We start from the raw sequence: 15800 nt of genomic DNA, 5'->3' as shown, positions 1-15800 counted from the left end.
AAAGAAGTTCCCCCTCATGTTACCCCTAAACTTTTGTCTTTTAAATCTCAACTCATGTCCTCTTGTTTGAATCTCCCCTACTCTCAAAGGAAAAAAGCCTATCCTCGTCAACTGTATCTATCCCGCTCATAATTTTAAATACCTCTATCAAGTCCCCCCTCAACCTTCTACGCTCCAAAGAACAAAGACCCAGCTTGTTCAACCTTTGTCTGTAACTTAGGAGATGAAACCCAGGTAACATTCTAGTAAATCTTCTCTGTACTCTCTCAATTTTGTTGACATCTTTCCTATAATTTGGTGACCAGAACTGTACACAATACTCCAAATTTGGCCTCACCAATGTCTTGTACAATTTCAACATTACATCCCAGCTCCTATACTCAATGCTCTGATTTATAAAGGCCAGCATACCAAAAGCTTTCTTCACCACTCTATCCACATGAGATTCCACCTTCAGGGAACTATGCACCATTATTCCTAGGTCCCTCTGTTCTAGGAACACATATTCCACTCTCCCCTCCTACCCCTCCTCACAGTCCCCCACCCTGCTCTCATGACTATACCCCTTCCCCTCACAAAACCACCACGGTGGGCTTCACAGCTGAACAGGTGAGAAGACAGCTGAAACGTCTCAACCCAAGCAAGGCTGCAGGACTGAATGGTATCAGTACCAGGATGCTCAAAGCCTGTGCCCCTCAGCTATGTGGAGTACTTCGCCATGTATTCAACATGAGCCTGAGGCTCCAGAGGGTTCGTGTACCATGGAAGACGTCCTGCCTCGTCCCTGTGCTGAAGACACCGCGTCCCAGTGGCCTAAATGACTACAGACCGGTGGCATTGACCTCCCACATCATGAAGACCCTGGAGAGACTTGTTCTGAAGCTGCTCCGGCCTATGGTCAGGCCACACTTAGATCCCCTCCAGTTCGCCTACCAGCCCCGAAAAGGAGTTGAGGATGCCATCGTCTACCTGCTGAACCGTGTCTACGCCCACCTGGACAAGCCAGCGAGCACTGTGAGGGTCATGTTTTTTGACTTCTCCAGTGTGTTCAACACATCCGCCCTGCTCTGCTGGGGGAGAAGCTGACAGCGATGCAGGTGGATGCTTCCCTGGTATAATGGATTCTTGATTACCTGACTGGCAGACCACAGTACGTGTGCTTGCAACACTGTGTGTCCGACAGAGTGATCAGCAGCACTGGGGCTCCACAGGGGACTGTCTTGTCTCCCTTTCTCTTCACCATTTACACCTCGGACTTCAACTACTGCACAGAGTCTTGTCATCTTCAGAAGTTTTCAGATGACTCTGCCATAGTTGGATGCATCAGCAAGGGAGATGAGGCTGAGTACAGGGCTACGGTAGGAAACTTTGTCACATGGTGTGAGCAGAATTATCTGCAGCTTAATGTGAAAAAGACTAAGGAGCTGGTGGTAGACCTGAGGAGAGCTAAGGTACCAGTGACCCCTGTTTCCATCTTGGGGGTCAGTGTGGACATAGTGGAGGATTACAAATACCTGGGGATACGAATTGACAATAAACTGGACTGGTAAAAGACCACTGAGGCTGTCTACAAGAAGGGTCAGAGCCGTCTCTATTTCCTGAGGAGACTGAGGTCCTTTAACATCTGCCGGATGATGCTGAGGATGTTCTACGAGTCTGTGGTGGCCAGTGCGATCATGTTTGCTGTTGTGTGCTGGGGCAGCAGGCTGAGGGTAGCAGACACCAACAGAATCAACAAACTCATTCGGAAGGCCAGTGATGTTGTGGGGATGGAACTGGACTCTCTCACGGTGGTGTCTGAAAAGAGGATGCTGTCCAAGTTGCATGCCATCTTGGACAATGTCTCCCATCCACTACATAATGTATTGGGTGGGCACAGGACTGCATTCAGCCAGAGACTCATTCCACCGAGATGCAGCACAGAGCGTTATAGGAAGTCATTCCTACCTGTGGCCATCAAACTTTACAACTCCTCCCTTTGTTGGGTCAGACACGCTGAGCCAATAGGCTGGTCCTGGACTTATTTCATAATTTACTGGCATAATTTACATATTACTATTTAACTATTTATGGTTCTATTACTATTTATTTATGGTGCAACTGTAACAAAAACCAATTTCCCCCGGGATCAATAAAGTATGCTATGACTATGACTGTCTACTGCATTCTTCAATGCCCTACCATCTACCATGTATGTCCTATTTTGATTAGTCCTACCAAAATGTAGCACCTCACATTTATCAGCATTAAACTCCATCTACCATCTGGCCTAAATCTCTCTGCAAGCTTTGAAAACCTACTTCATTATCCACAACTCCATCTATCTTAGTATCATCTGCATACTTACTAATCCAATTTACCACCCTATCATCCAGATCATTAATATATATGACAAACAACATTGGAATGTAGATTCTGAACTGGAGATTCTGTTTCTGTATGATATAACTCTCTGATCTCTGAGCTTCATGTGCTCACAGAGAAAACATACAAACTCCAGAAAGACAGGCAACACACATCAAAGTTGCTGGTAAACGCAGCAGGCCAGGCAGCATCTATTGGAAGAGTTTCAGTCGACGTTTCAGGCCGAGACCCTTCGTCAGGACTAACTGAAGGAAGAGCTAGTAGGGGATTTGAAAGTTGGAGGGGGAGGGTGAGATCCAAAATGATAGGAGAAGACAGGAGGGGGAGGGATGTAGCCAAGAGTTGGACAGGTGATTGGCAAAGGGGATATGATTCCTTCAGTTAGTCCTGACGAAGGGTCTCGGCCTGAAACGTCGACTGAAACTCTTCCAATAGATGCTGCCTGGCCTGCTGCGTTCACCAGCAACTTTGATGTGTGTTGCTTGAATTTCCAGCATCTGCAGAATTCCTGTTGTTACGTTTTTCTAAACTCCAGAAAGAGCTCAAAGTTCAAAGTACATTTACTATCAAAACATGTTTACATTATAAAGCCTTGAGATTCGTCTCCTTACAGTCACAGAACAAAAACCCAAAAGTACCCATATAAAAACCCGACAACCACCCAGTGTGTGTGTGTGTGTGTGTGTGTGTGTGTGTGTGTGTGTGTGTGTGTGTGTGTGTGAGAAGAGAGAGAGAATGAATGAGAATAAACAACTCATGCAAACAATAAAAGCAAGCAAATAGCATTGAGACACGAAGGCCGTTGAGACACGAAGCCTGGAGAGGCCAGAGCAGGCCCACAGCCTCAGCCCAGCACAGAGTGGAGTTAATGTCATGGAGCAGAGAGCAGAACCAGTCCAGCCCTTGTTTCTGGTCCCAGCATCTGGCCTTTTCAATCTATCTGGCCTGGTGTTTAAATCATCCAACCATCAGGTGATTTCTCACTCTAGGACCCAGGACCTGTCACTTCAGTGTGCCCTGGGCCTGGACTCACCACCACGTTCTGGCCCTAAATGCCCTTTCCAAATCAGCCTGGTGCTTAGATTGATCAAACTTCTCTCCCAGCTTCCTCTGCTTCACACACTCCAACTCCCTCTTGAACGTACCTTGACCTCATTCTGACTTCATCTCGAATATGCCTCCACCTTGCTCCAACTCCCCCGCGAACCTGCCTGGACCTCTCTCTGACCTCGTCTCGCACCCACACTCTTCGACCTTGAACTCGGCCTCACCTTTCAGAGGTCAGGTAACAAACTGTGAGGCAGGAAGTCTACAAGTTATGCAACTGTGGAGGATGGTTCATATTTTCAAGGGGCAGCAGCACCAGTGCGCAGGGTTCAATTCCCGCCATTGCCCGTAAGGAATTAGTATGTTCTCCATTTTATCGCATGGGTTTCCTCTGTTTGCTCTGGTTTACTGCCACATTCCAAAGACTTCCAATAAGATGGCGGTGCGTTTAATTGCAGTGGCTTCTTCGGCATCAACCAAAGGTGTTATTTATTTTTTTTAAATGTTATTTTTAGAATTGCAAGACCCTGCTGAACATTAAGAACTTAAAGTACTGCAGGTCACCCCAGCAGGGAGCTGCTCATTGATGGAGAAACTGAAGGAGCTGGACTTGGTGTGGATCATGGTGCTGCCTGCTGTCAGAGAGGCTCCAGAGGAGTCAGTGCACGAATAGCCTGGTTTATACTTCTGCGTGAACTGGACGCCGTAACCTATGCAAGTGGCCTATGCGCGTTGTGAGCATTTATACTTGTGCGTTGGTGTGTCTGCGTCACTCTGCAATTCATGCATGTCACGCATGCGCACACATCTGCCCATGCAAGGCTTCATGGTCATGGTAGTCTTTCTCGGGGTAAACAAGACGCGAGCGTCTTTTTTCGTAAAAGTGAAATGCGTCCCCCATAATTTCGGAGGTCTGTAAAGCTTTATGGAAAGCATTGCAGCCAGAGTTCCTTCCCTGCCCTTCAGTCGCCCAATGGGGAGCTATTGCAGCGTAGGAGGAAATGCGATGCTACCAAGTGGACCAATCACAGCTGTTGCAGTCTGCGTTGCCGCGACGCGCGGTCACATTTTGGGAGAGGTGCGCGTCGCAGCAACGCAAGCTCTCGTGTAGGGTTTGCGGCGACGCAGACCTTACGGCGACGCGTTGATGCAGAAGTATAAACCAGGCTTAACACCGAGTGTTCCTGTTAGTTGCTTTTCTTGTGACCACAAGACCCTGTTGGACATTGTTAATGTGGAATGCTGCAAGTCTGACTGGCATACGGCAGGGGAGTTGTGAGGCCTCAGTCATAACAAGGATTAGGCCTCAAGCCACAGTGTCACCTGCTTACAGCTGCCCAGGAAAGAGGCGTTGGAGTCGGTGTTGCACCCCAAGCGTTTACTCTGCAGAAGACAAGCATATTGTGTTTGCCTGCAGACTATCACAACACACTATTTGATACGTGCTATATGTGCCTTGTGTTGTGTATGAGTGTTTTGCAGCTTGGCCCTGGAGTAACTTTTGTTTGGCTGTGTTCATGTATGCTTGAATGATAATTGAACTGGAATTCAGTAGGTTAATTAGTCACACTGGTCTAATCGGGCAGTGCAGGCCCATAAGTCCACGAGGACCTGCTACCATGCTGTATATCTAAATAAAAATAAAATATTTTATATTTATCGAATGCAGAAAAGCTTCAAGGCAGAGTAATGGCTTTATCAGATATGTTAAAAATATATGTAAAACAACTTACATTACCTGGTTTTGAAACAACTTCCGTTATAGAAAGAAAGCAAACTACAGCTCCAACTTGGATACAACAGACACAGACGAAAGTTGTCAATAAATCCTTCCAATCTGAAGGAAAAGTTAAAAATACATTTTAATATAATTTCCATTCCTGCACCACATTTAATTTTGTGATTTGTTTCATGTTAACAGTATTCAAATAATAGAGGATGGCAGATTAAGAAGCAAATGGAAGACCTCATTGTCTACGGTCGCCGTACTTTGTGTAACTGTAACAGTTTCAACACACACAAAACAATGGAGGAATTCAGCAGGTCAGGCGGCATCTAAAAAAGGAACTGGACAGTAATACTTTGGGTCAAGACCCTTCAGTCTTCTTTTGTGGGTGTCATAGACTCTTAGAGCTCTACAGCACAGACATGGGCCATTCAGCCCATCTATCTGGGCAAGCTGTTAGTCTGCTTAGCAACAAGCCCAAAATGCTGGAGGAACTCAGCCGGCCAGGCAGCGTCTATGGAAAAGAGTATAGTCGATGTTTTGGGCTGAGACCTTTCATCAGTCCTGATATATATCAACCCCCAACCCCTCTCCATAAGACCATAAGATACAGGAGCAGAATTGGGCCATTTGGCCCATCAAGTCTGCTCCCCCATTTCATCATGACTGATCCAATTTTCCCCTCTGTCCCAATTTTCTGCCTTCTCTCTGAATCCCTTCATGCCCTGACTAATCAAGAATCTATCAATCTCAGTCTCAAATGTATATAAAGACTTGGCCTCCACAGCTGCAACGAATTCCACCCTCCCCTTCTCTCTCTCGCTCCAACCCCACACCTTAAATTATGTTTGCATAATCGATTAGAGATAATCAATGTCTTTTATGCTTTGTTTCCCATTTTATTTTACTCTTCAATGTTTGGTCTCTTGGCAATGGCCAGTCTCAATCCAGTGTGTGCTAACAAGCCATGCATTGTGAGTGAGTTTAGCAGCATTTATCCCTGAAATGTTGAGGAAGACCTTTGATATGCTGAGGAATGCCCCTTGAGGCCACTGTGGAAGAGTTTGACATTTACAATGGGGCCACCTTCATGAAAATTGTATCATTTGCAGTCGCTTGTCAGTAACTTGCAAATGCTTACCACCAATTGTTTTATTCATGTAAGGATCGTGCTTTGAAAATCAGTCCCAACTCCTGCCTGGAAGATTTGGAATTTTTATATATTGCTATTTAATCTGACATGATATGTCAGAAACAGGTTTACTATCACCAACATATGTCGTGAAATTTGTTGCTTGCAGAGGCGGACAGTGCAATACAAATAAATATGTTACAATAAGAATTATGTTAAAGATACAGTGAGTGGTGCTGAAAGAGAAGGAAGTAGGTGAAGTGATGTTCATGGGTTCACATGAACTGATGGCAAAAGGCAAAGGGCAAACTGCTCCTACATCATCAAGTGTGGGTCTTCAGGCTACCTTCTCCTCAGACCATAAGATATAGGAGCAGAGGTTTTTTTCTGCCCAAGGCTGAAGTGGCTAACACGAGGGGGCATTGTTTTAAGGTGCTTGGAAGTAGGTACAAGGGGGATGTCAGAGGTATGTTTTTCACACAGAGAGTGGTAGGTGTGTGGAATGCGCTGCTGGTGACAGTGGTGGAGTCGGATACAATAGGGTCTTTTAGGAGACTCTTTGGAGCTTTGAAAACTAGAGGGCTTTGCAGTAGGGAAATTCTAGGCAGTTTCTAGAGTGGGTTACATGGTCAGCACAACATTGTGGGCCAGAGGGCCTGTAATGTGATCTAGATCACTGTTTTCTAGAATTGGGCCATTCCACCTATCAAATCTGCTCCGCCATTCCATCATGGTTGACTTATTATCCCTCTCAATCCTACTATCCTACATTCTCCTTGAAACCATTGACGAACTGACTGATTGTGAACCTATCAATCTGTTTTTTAAATATCCAAATGACTTAGCCACCATTGTCTTGGCCAATAAATTCTATAGATTCACCACTCTTTGGTTAAAGAAATTCCTCCTCACCTCTGTTACAAATGGATGTCACTCTATTTGGAGGCAGTGTTCTCTGGCCTTAGATGCCCCCACTATAGAAAACATCCTCTCCACATCAACTCGATCTGAAACTTGACGAAGGGTCTCGGCCCGAAACGTCAACTGTACCTCTTTCAATAGATGCTGCCTGGCCTGCTGCGTTCACCAGCATTTTTTTGTGTGTGTGTTGCTTGAATCTCCAGCATCTGCAGATTTCCTCGTGTTTGCACTTTCAATATTCGATAGGTTCCAATGAGATCCTCACTCATTCTTCTAAGCTCCAGCTAGTACAGGCCCAGGGCCATCAAATGCTCCTCATATGTTAACACTTTCATTCCCAGAATAATTTTTGTGTACCTTCTCTGGATACTCTCCAGTGCCAGTCATCTTTTCTTAAGACAAGGGGCCCAAAACTGCTGACAATTCTCCAAGTGCAATTTGACCAATGACTTGTAAAGCCTCAGCATTACATCCTTGCTCTTACGTTCTCGTCCCCTCAAAATGATTGATAACATTGCAATTGTCTTCCTTACCACTGATTCAACCTGCAAGTTAACCTTTAGGGAAACTTGCATAAGGACTCTCAAGTCCCTTAGCACCTCAGATTTTTGAATTTTCTCCCCATTTAGAAAATAGTCTATGCATTTCTTCCTTCTGCCAAATTTCATCCACTTCCCTTCATTATATTCCATTTGCCGCTTCTTTGCCCATTCTCCCTATCTGTCTATGTCCTTCTGTAGACTCTCTGCTTCCTCAACTCTACCTACCCCTGCACCTATCTTTGTGTCATCCACAAACTTTGCCCCAAAGTGATCAATTCCATCATCCAAATCACTAGCATACAATGTAAAAGGAAGCAGTGCCAACACAGATCCCTGCAGAACACCGCAAGTCTCGGGCAACCAATCAGAAAAAGTTCCCTTCATTCTCACCCTTGTCAATCAGCCAATGTTCTCTCCATGCTAGTACCCTTCCTGTAATACCATGGGATCTTATCTTCCTAAGCATCCTCATATGTCCCACCTTGTCAAAGGCCTTTTGAAAATCCAAGTACACAACATCCACTGATTCTCCTTTGTCTGTTTCCTCAATGAATTCCAACAGATTTGTCAGGCAAGATCTTCCCTGAAGGAAACAATGCTGACTTTGACCCATTTTTTCATGTGCCTCCAAGTACCCTGAAACCTCATCCCTAACAATCAACTGCAACATCTTTCCAACTATTGGGATATTTAATTCTCTCTGCTCTATTAGCACTTAATAAAAAGATTGTTAAGCAAAAAGTTTTATGCCTTCTTCTTGATCTCTGAAAGAACCTTGGATTAAAAGCAAAAGAACTCAACAATTTGGTGTAGTTGGCAGGATAGTTGTGAAAATCTAAGAACTTGGAAGAATCTCAAATGAAGTGGTAATTTTTGATGCCTAAGCAAGGGAGGTAAGAGCTTCTCCCAATTCCAAATTGTCCGGGAGAAAACCTAACTCTAGCTTCAATACATCATCAGACGGTGGTTGGAATGAGGAAGCTACTATGTTGCTGTTTTGAGAAAGCAGATCTGTAAAAATCAAGATGAGTACTGAAATTAATATCAGCTCAGCCATACAAGTAGGTAGGGTATGAGATAATATTTCGGTTTCAGGACAACCTATTGAAATTTTGGTTGCATGGTAAACTAGTGAAATTTTGGTTGTGAATCTACTGCTTGCAATCTATTATTTTGTTTGCAGGGATATCTATTTAAACTTTGGTTGCAATCTGCTAATATTTTGAGATCACGGTAAAAGAAAGGTACATCGCATCCGGAGTTTCTCTGGTTAGCGGACGATTTCCCTCCACGCCTCTCTGACGTAGTGGGGAACCGCGTACGAGGCAAGTTACAGCAGTGGTTTGCCATTGCCTTCTGCCGGGTGAGTTTCCAAAGAGATCACCAGCTCATAGCCCAGCATGGGTGGAAAGCGTGCAGGGCAGCCAGCTGGATTCGAACTGAAAAGGTCCCCAAGTCCAACGCTGATGCCACTACGTCATCAGCCGGGTCCGGTAAAAGTAATAAAAAGTATGTACGAATTAAGTGTTACACAAGACTGAATTAAGACAATGGCCAAAGTCATGAAACCAACTACAAAATCTTAAGTTACACGCGAACAGATAACTGAGGGCATCAGTTCTCCTCTTTGTTCTATTAGCAGTTCATAAAACCTTCATGAAGCAACATGTTTTATACCTCTTTCTTGACTTCCAGAAGAATCCTGGATTAAAAACAACAGAATTCAACACAATGAACCTAAAAACAAACTAAGCCCGAGCCCACAAACTCGATGGAGATGCAGTTCGACACCATCTTGGCCAGAATGTATGATCACATCAAGTCTACATGCTAAAAGGGTTATTGTCTGATTGACTGGTTTACCAAAATGATTCAACAATCACTCCACCCAATATTGGAGGTAGAGGATATTTTAGACCTTATCAGACAGTTTTAAGTAATAATTTACCATCAGTTGAAGGAAAATCTATTAAATGGTTTGTCTTACCTGTTTTTGAAACCAGTTCCGTGATAACGTGAAAGAAAAATCCAGCTCCTACTTGGACACAATTGGTTTGGACAAATGTCTTCAACACAGTCTTCCAATCTAAGAAAAAATATATAATTAAAAAATATTCAAAGTGCACTGCATTTTGCATTATCAACTGTCCCCAGTTAATGGTATCCAGGCAATAAGGGCCGCCAAGCCAATGCCACGGATATTAGGACTTGGGAAAGGGACATTGGGAGGGAATTAAGCGTGTGGGTGCATGCAGACATCTGAGGGAGAGTGGGTTGCAGAAGAGGGTAGCAAAGCCCTGACAGTGTTCTGGAGGAGAGAAACACTGAGCAATCTTCTTTGGCAGTATTCAGTGCAAATTCAGGAAATGAAAAATGAACAAAGAGATCAAGTAGAGTTTTCCCTACACCTGTAATTTTGGGAAAGCAATTAAAGTAAGTCTCCTTTTTATTGTTTATGTAGAATTTACAAAGTTTCAACAAACTTCAGTTAATTTCAAAAAATGGATTTTTGCTTGTTTAATCATAGAAAAAAGGCAGTGGGGAAGTGTAGCAGTCATCTTGAAAGCACCAGTGATATTGCTTTGATTCCCACCACTGGAATAAGTTTCCATGTTCTCCTCATGACCATGTTCCTCCAGGTGCTTCAGGTTCCTTTCCCATTCCAAGAACATATTGGTTAGGGTTAGTGAGTTATGTTGTCGCCGGAAGCGTGGCGCCGCCTTGCGAGCTGCCCACAGCATATTCTCGGACTGTGCTCGTCATTGCCGCAAGACGATGCATCTCACTTTTGTATGTCAAATAAAACTAATCTTTAGAAACCTTTCGATTTCTGAAATGGTTGACTAAAAGAAAAGGTAATTGCTAGCAAGATTCTGAGCTTCTAACTTTTAATTTCAGCTGCTCAGTCCCACTCTGATCTCTCAGTCTTTGGCCTCCCACACTCCCTCCAATGAAGCCCAATTTAAGCTCAAGAAACAGATCTCATCTTCAGCTTAGGCAAGCCACAGCCTTCTGAAGCCAATATTAATTTCAGCAGCCAGAGATATGAGCCTCGCCAATTTGTGTCAGATCTGGTTGTTTCTAATGAACAAAAAATAAAGCAAAGTTAACTTGCTTTCTGTCTCTACAAATGATGATTCATCTCAGCGTGTTTCCAGCATTCTGTTTTACCTCATACTTACAGCACTTGTAGTATATTTTAAATTTCACAGTCCTGATATAATGTCTCAACATGAAACATCAACCATCTCTCTGCTTCCTCAGAAGCTGCTCAGTTTGCTGAGTTCCCCCAGCAATTTTTTTTCCCAATTTTTGGCTCCAGATTCCAGCATTTATGGAGTTTCTCTCCGAAATAGTAATAGTGCAAGTGGGAGACTGTGAGCAGGGGTTCCCAAACTTTTTTTTATGCCATGGACCCCTGCCTCTAACTGAGGGGTCTGAAGATCTCAGGTTGGGATAGGGAGGACTGTACAAGAGGCTTTTGTTGCACCTGAACGAGAGGGGAACCTGGGAGGGAGGTTTGTGAGTGCTATTTGGGAGGGTTTAAACCAATTTGGCAGGGGAATGGGAACCAGATCACCACATCAGAGAGTGGAGGGACGGAGAGAAAGGGAGATGTTAGGGCCTGTAAAAACAGGAAGAAGAAAGCTCATAGATATGATAAGATGAACAGTTTGAAGTATGTGTATTTTAATGCTAGGAATATTATAGGTAAAGGTAAAGGTGATGAATTTAGAGCATGGATCAGTACATGGAACTATGATGTTGTGGCCATCACAGAGACTTAGTTGAGAGAGGAACAGGAATGGGTCCTTAATGTCCTAGAGTTTCAATGTTTTAGAAAAGACAGAGAGGAATTAAAAGAGGTGGGGGAGTTGCACTATGAATTAGGGACAACATCACAGCTGCATTTAGAGGGGACATATAGAGGGTTCATTCACTGAGTCTATATGGGTAGAACTCAAAAATAGGAAGTGTACCATCATTCTGATAGGATTGTACTACAAACCCTCAATAGCCTCCGGAGTACTCTTGAACAGATATGTAGGCAGATTAAGGAAAGGTATAAAAACAATAGGGCTGTTCTCATGGGGGACTTCAACTTCCATAATATAAATGGGGGCCTTCTGAGTGCAAGAAGATTAGATGGGCAGAATTTATTAGGTGCACTCAGGAGGGTTTATTAAACCAATATCAGACATCCCACCTCTCCTGCATATTAATAGTGGCTCCCTGATGCCTGCAAATTATATACAATACCACGGAAATCAATTTTTTTGAGAGCGAGTGAGAGAAAGCAAGAGAGAGCGCGAGAGAGAAAGCAAGAGAAAGCGAGAGCAAGCGAGAGTGAGCGAGCAAGCGAGAACGCACCAGCGAAAGCAAGAGTGAAAGAGTGAGTGTGCAAGCGAGAGAGCGAGAGAGAGAGCGAGTGAGCGACGAGAGAGAGAGAGAGTGCGCCATGGCAGAGTGTTCCAAAAAAATATAAAACGTACGTCACTCCAGACTACAGTAAAGTGTACCCCTGCCTAATAGGGGTCAAAATAATGACAGTGTTGCTCGCTGCACTGTTTGCAACAGTGAGTTTTCTATTGCCCATGGTGGGTTAAGACTGTAAAAGACATGTTGAGGTGAGTTTAACAGGTGTCATTTGTTCATTAGCATCGCTAACGTTATTTAAACTAGCTGGCTAGCTGCTAAGGAGCTACTCTATTGCAGACATCCCACCTCTCTCGGAAGTCTCCCGCAAATTGATGATGCTACCTCCCTGAAATGAGTTGGGATGTCTGCAATAAGATAGCCCAACAAGAGGAGGGGCTGTGCTGGACCTGGTAATCAGCCTGACCAGCGGACCGATCTTTCAGTGGGTGAGCAGTTAGGGAACAGTAACCACAACTCCTTAAGTTTTAAGACAGCTATAGATAAGGATAAGTATGAACCTTTCAGGAGAGTATTAAACTGGAGCAGGGTGAATTACAAAAGCATTAGGCAAGAATTAGGGAGAGTTAATTGGGAATAGCTGATTTTGCCCAAGACTACATCTGACATGTGGAGTGTGTATAAAGACCAGGTGCACAGAGTAAAGGACAGGTATGTTCCAGCAAGTTGGAAGGACAAGGGTGGATATATTAAAGAGCATTAAGGTGGCTAAGACCCCAGAGCCTGATGGGCTATAACCCTGGTTACTGAGAGAAGCAAGAGAAGAGGCTGCTGGGACCTTGAGCAATATCTTCATGTTCTCTCTAGACACAGGTGAGGTCCCGGAGGACTGGGCGTATCTAATGTTGTGCACTTATTCAAGAAGGGAACCAGGAACAATTCTGGAAACTGTACACCAGTGAGTCTCACATCAGTGGAAGGGAAGTTACTGGAGAGAAGTCTTAGGGATAGGATTTATGAACATTTGAAAAACCATGGCCTAATTAGGGAGAGCCAGCATGGCTTTGTGCGAGGCAAGTCATGTCTTACTAACTTGACTGAGGTTTTTGAAGAGTTGCCAAGGGTGAGTAATGAAGGTAGAGCTGCGGATGTTGTCTACATGGATTTAAGTAAGGTTTTTGACAAGGTCCCTCATGAGAGACTCATCCAGAAGATTAATATGCATGGGATCCATGGTGAATTGGCTGCTTGGATTGAGAAACAGCTTGCCCATAGAATCAAAGGGTATTGGTCGAAGGAACTTATTCTATCTGGATGTCTGTGATCCGTGGTGTTCTTCAGCGATATGTACTAGGACCCTTGCTGTTTGTCATGTATATAAATCACCTGGATGAGAAAGTAGATGGGTGGGTTAGTAAGTTTGCAGATGATAAAAAGATTTGTGTTGTAGACAGTGTAGAATACTGGCAAATAATACAATGGGTTATTAATCAGTTGCAGATATGGGCAGAGAAATGGTTGATGGAATTTAATCCAGCCAAATGTGAAGTGTTACGCTTTAGTGGGTCAAGTGTACACTGTTAAAGGCAAGTTCCTTAACAGTGTTGATGAGCAGAGGGATCTTGGTGTCCAAGTTCATTGATCCCTGAAAGTGGCTACACAGGTTGACAGAGTGGTTAAGAAGGCATTTGGTCTGCCTGACTTTTTTAGTCAAGACATCGAGTTCAAAAGTCAGGAAGTTATGTTGCAGCTTTGTAAAACTCTAGTTAGGCCTCAGCTGGAGTATTGCATTCAGTATCAATCACCCCATTGTAGGAAGGAAGTTGATACTATAGAGGGTGCAGAAGAGGTTTACAAGGATGCTGCCTGGTTTAGAAGTCATGTGCTCTGGCAAGAGTTTGGACAAATTTGGATGTTTTCTCTGGAGCAACTGAGGCTAAGGGGAGATCCTGATGGAGGTTTATATGATTGTGAGAGGGACAGATAAATTAGACAGGCAGTACCTTTTCCCAAGGGTTGAAATGTCTAATGCCAGAGGTCATGCATTTAAGGTGAGAGGGGGTCATGTCAAAGGAGATGAGGGGCAAGTTTTTTTTGTACAGAGTGTGGTGGGTGAATGGATTGTATTGCCTGGAATGGTGGTAGAGGCAGAAACATTAGAGACTTTTAAGAGATATTTACGTAGGCACATGAACGTGAGGAAAATGGAAGGATATGGGCATTGTGTAAGCAGAAGAGATTAATTTAGTTAGTCACTTGATTACCAATTTAATTCCTTCAGCACCATGTTATGGGTTGAAGCCTGTTCCTGTGTGGTACTATTCTATTTCATCACATCAGTGTACTGAAGGAGTTGCTGGACACCATTTTTTTTTATATATAACACTTTTTATAAGATTTGTGCCTTTGAACAAACTCATGTATTTTTCACCATATGTGGTGGTTCATCCTTACTTACTGCCAGAAAGCATTATAGCAGTTAAGCTAACAGTTTATCACTTTTGATGAAAAAATCTGCTCTTGCTGGAAATCCAATCAACATGCACAAAAGCTCAAGGTCTTGCCCTGAAACTTCAACTGCTACTCTTTTCCATGGATACTGCCTGGCCTGCTGAGTTCCTCCAGCATTTTGTGCATGTTGCTTGGTTTGTCACCTTTGTCATTTTTTTATTGGCTAAGTATTAGCATATTACCCATGTGATGTCATTGTTTTAATTAAGTAGGCTATTAACTAGTTTCTTTCTATCTAGGGAATTTTCCTTATATTAACTATGTGATATTTCAGAGGTGCCATCTTTTTGTCCTTGCATTCTTTGCCATTCATTTACCTCTTAGCATTGTTTCTCAGCTCTCAAATAGATAAATAGATGGATAGATAAACATATTATGAGAATAGGAGTTGTAGAATGCTTGAAAGTGTGTCCATTGGTTGTGGAATTAGTTCAGTGTTGAGGTGAGTGACGTTGACCAAGCTGGTTCAGGAGCCTGATGTTTGAAGGGTAATAACTGTTTCTGAACCTTGAGGTGTGGGACCCATGGCTCCAGTACCCCCTTCCTGATAGCAGTTGTGAGAAGAGCATGGCCTGGATGGTGAGGATTCTTGATTGTGGATGTTGCTTTCTTGTGGCAGTGTTTCTTGTAGATACGTCCAATGGTGGGAAGGGCTTTGCCAGTGATGAACTGGACTGTGTCCACTACTTTCTGTAGACCTGGGCATTCCTGCTTATAGACACACAGAGGCTTAAGACTACTGAATAAACCTTTTTTTTTACTAAAATGATTTTGAAAGCATCTGTGTGATTTCCTCTCCCCACTTCATGGTCTAATGCTTTCTCATGGTTTAATACAGTGCAGATCTGCTTAAGCAGCTTAATACATTACAGTATAATCCTGTACACATAAGGATGGAGAAATGGTAATGCTCTTTTCTGTTATTTTAAACATAAAATTCATCTAATTTCCTACAAATATTTCAGCCCAAAGGAAAAGTAACATTATATTTGATTGGTTAGTTTTTCTTTAGAGGTGTTCAAGTTCCTTCCTTAATCAGGAGTGGAACTCCAGTTGTCAAACGCTGTTTACAGAAATTTAAAGAATCTCTGGAGATCACTACTGAAATTAATTAATTACTGAAATTCTTAGATGAACTTTTCAGTGCCCTCGGCTTACTGTGAAGACAGGAGCAGTTTAA

The 15800-nt window shown here is 43.4% G+C and overlaps 1 protein-coding gene across 5 annotated transcripts in view; it reads right to left on the bottom strand.

The window, feature by feature from the left end:
• The window catches only part of LOC134345842 (uncharacterized), a 90061-nt gene that overhangs the window by 56540 nt on the left and 17721 nt on the right, over window positions 1-15800 (bottom strand). For all 5 annotated transcript variants that reach the window (XM_063047136.1, XM_063047137.1, XM_063047138.1 and 2 more), the window contains exons 3-4: window positions 9720-9818; window positions 5150-5248 (exon numbers count right to left, since the gene is read on the bottom strand). In XM_063047136.1, the coding sequence (XP_062903206.1) occupies window positions 5150-5248; window positions 9720-9818 (198 nt within the window). The remainder of the gene's footprint in view (window positions 1-5149; window positions 5249-9719; window positions 9819-15800) is intronic.

This window comes from Mobula hypostoma, chromosome 4 (assembly GCF_963921235.1).
Source record: "Mobula hypostoma chromosome 4, sMobHyp1.1, whole genome shotgun sequence".
In the NCBI taxonomy this organism is placed as follows: Eukaryota; Metazoa; Chordata; class Chondrichthyes; order Myliobatiformes; family Myliobatidae; genus Mobula; species Mobula hypostoma.
This window is presented reverse-complemented; position numbering and strand designations above follow the sequence as displayed.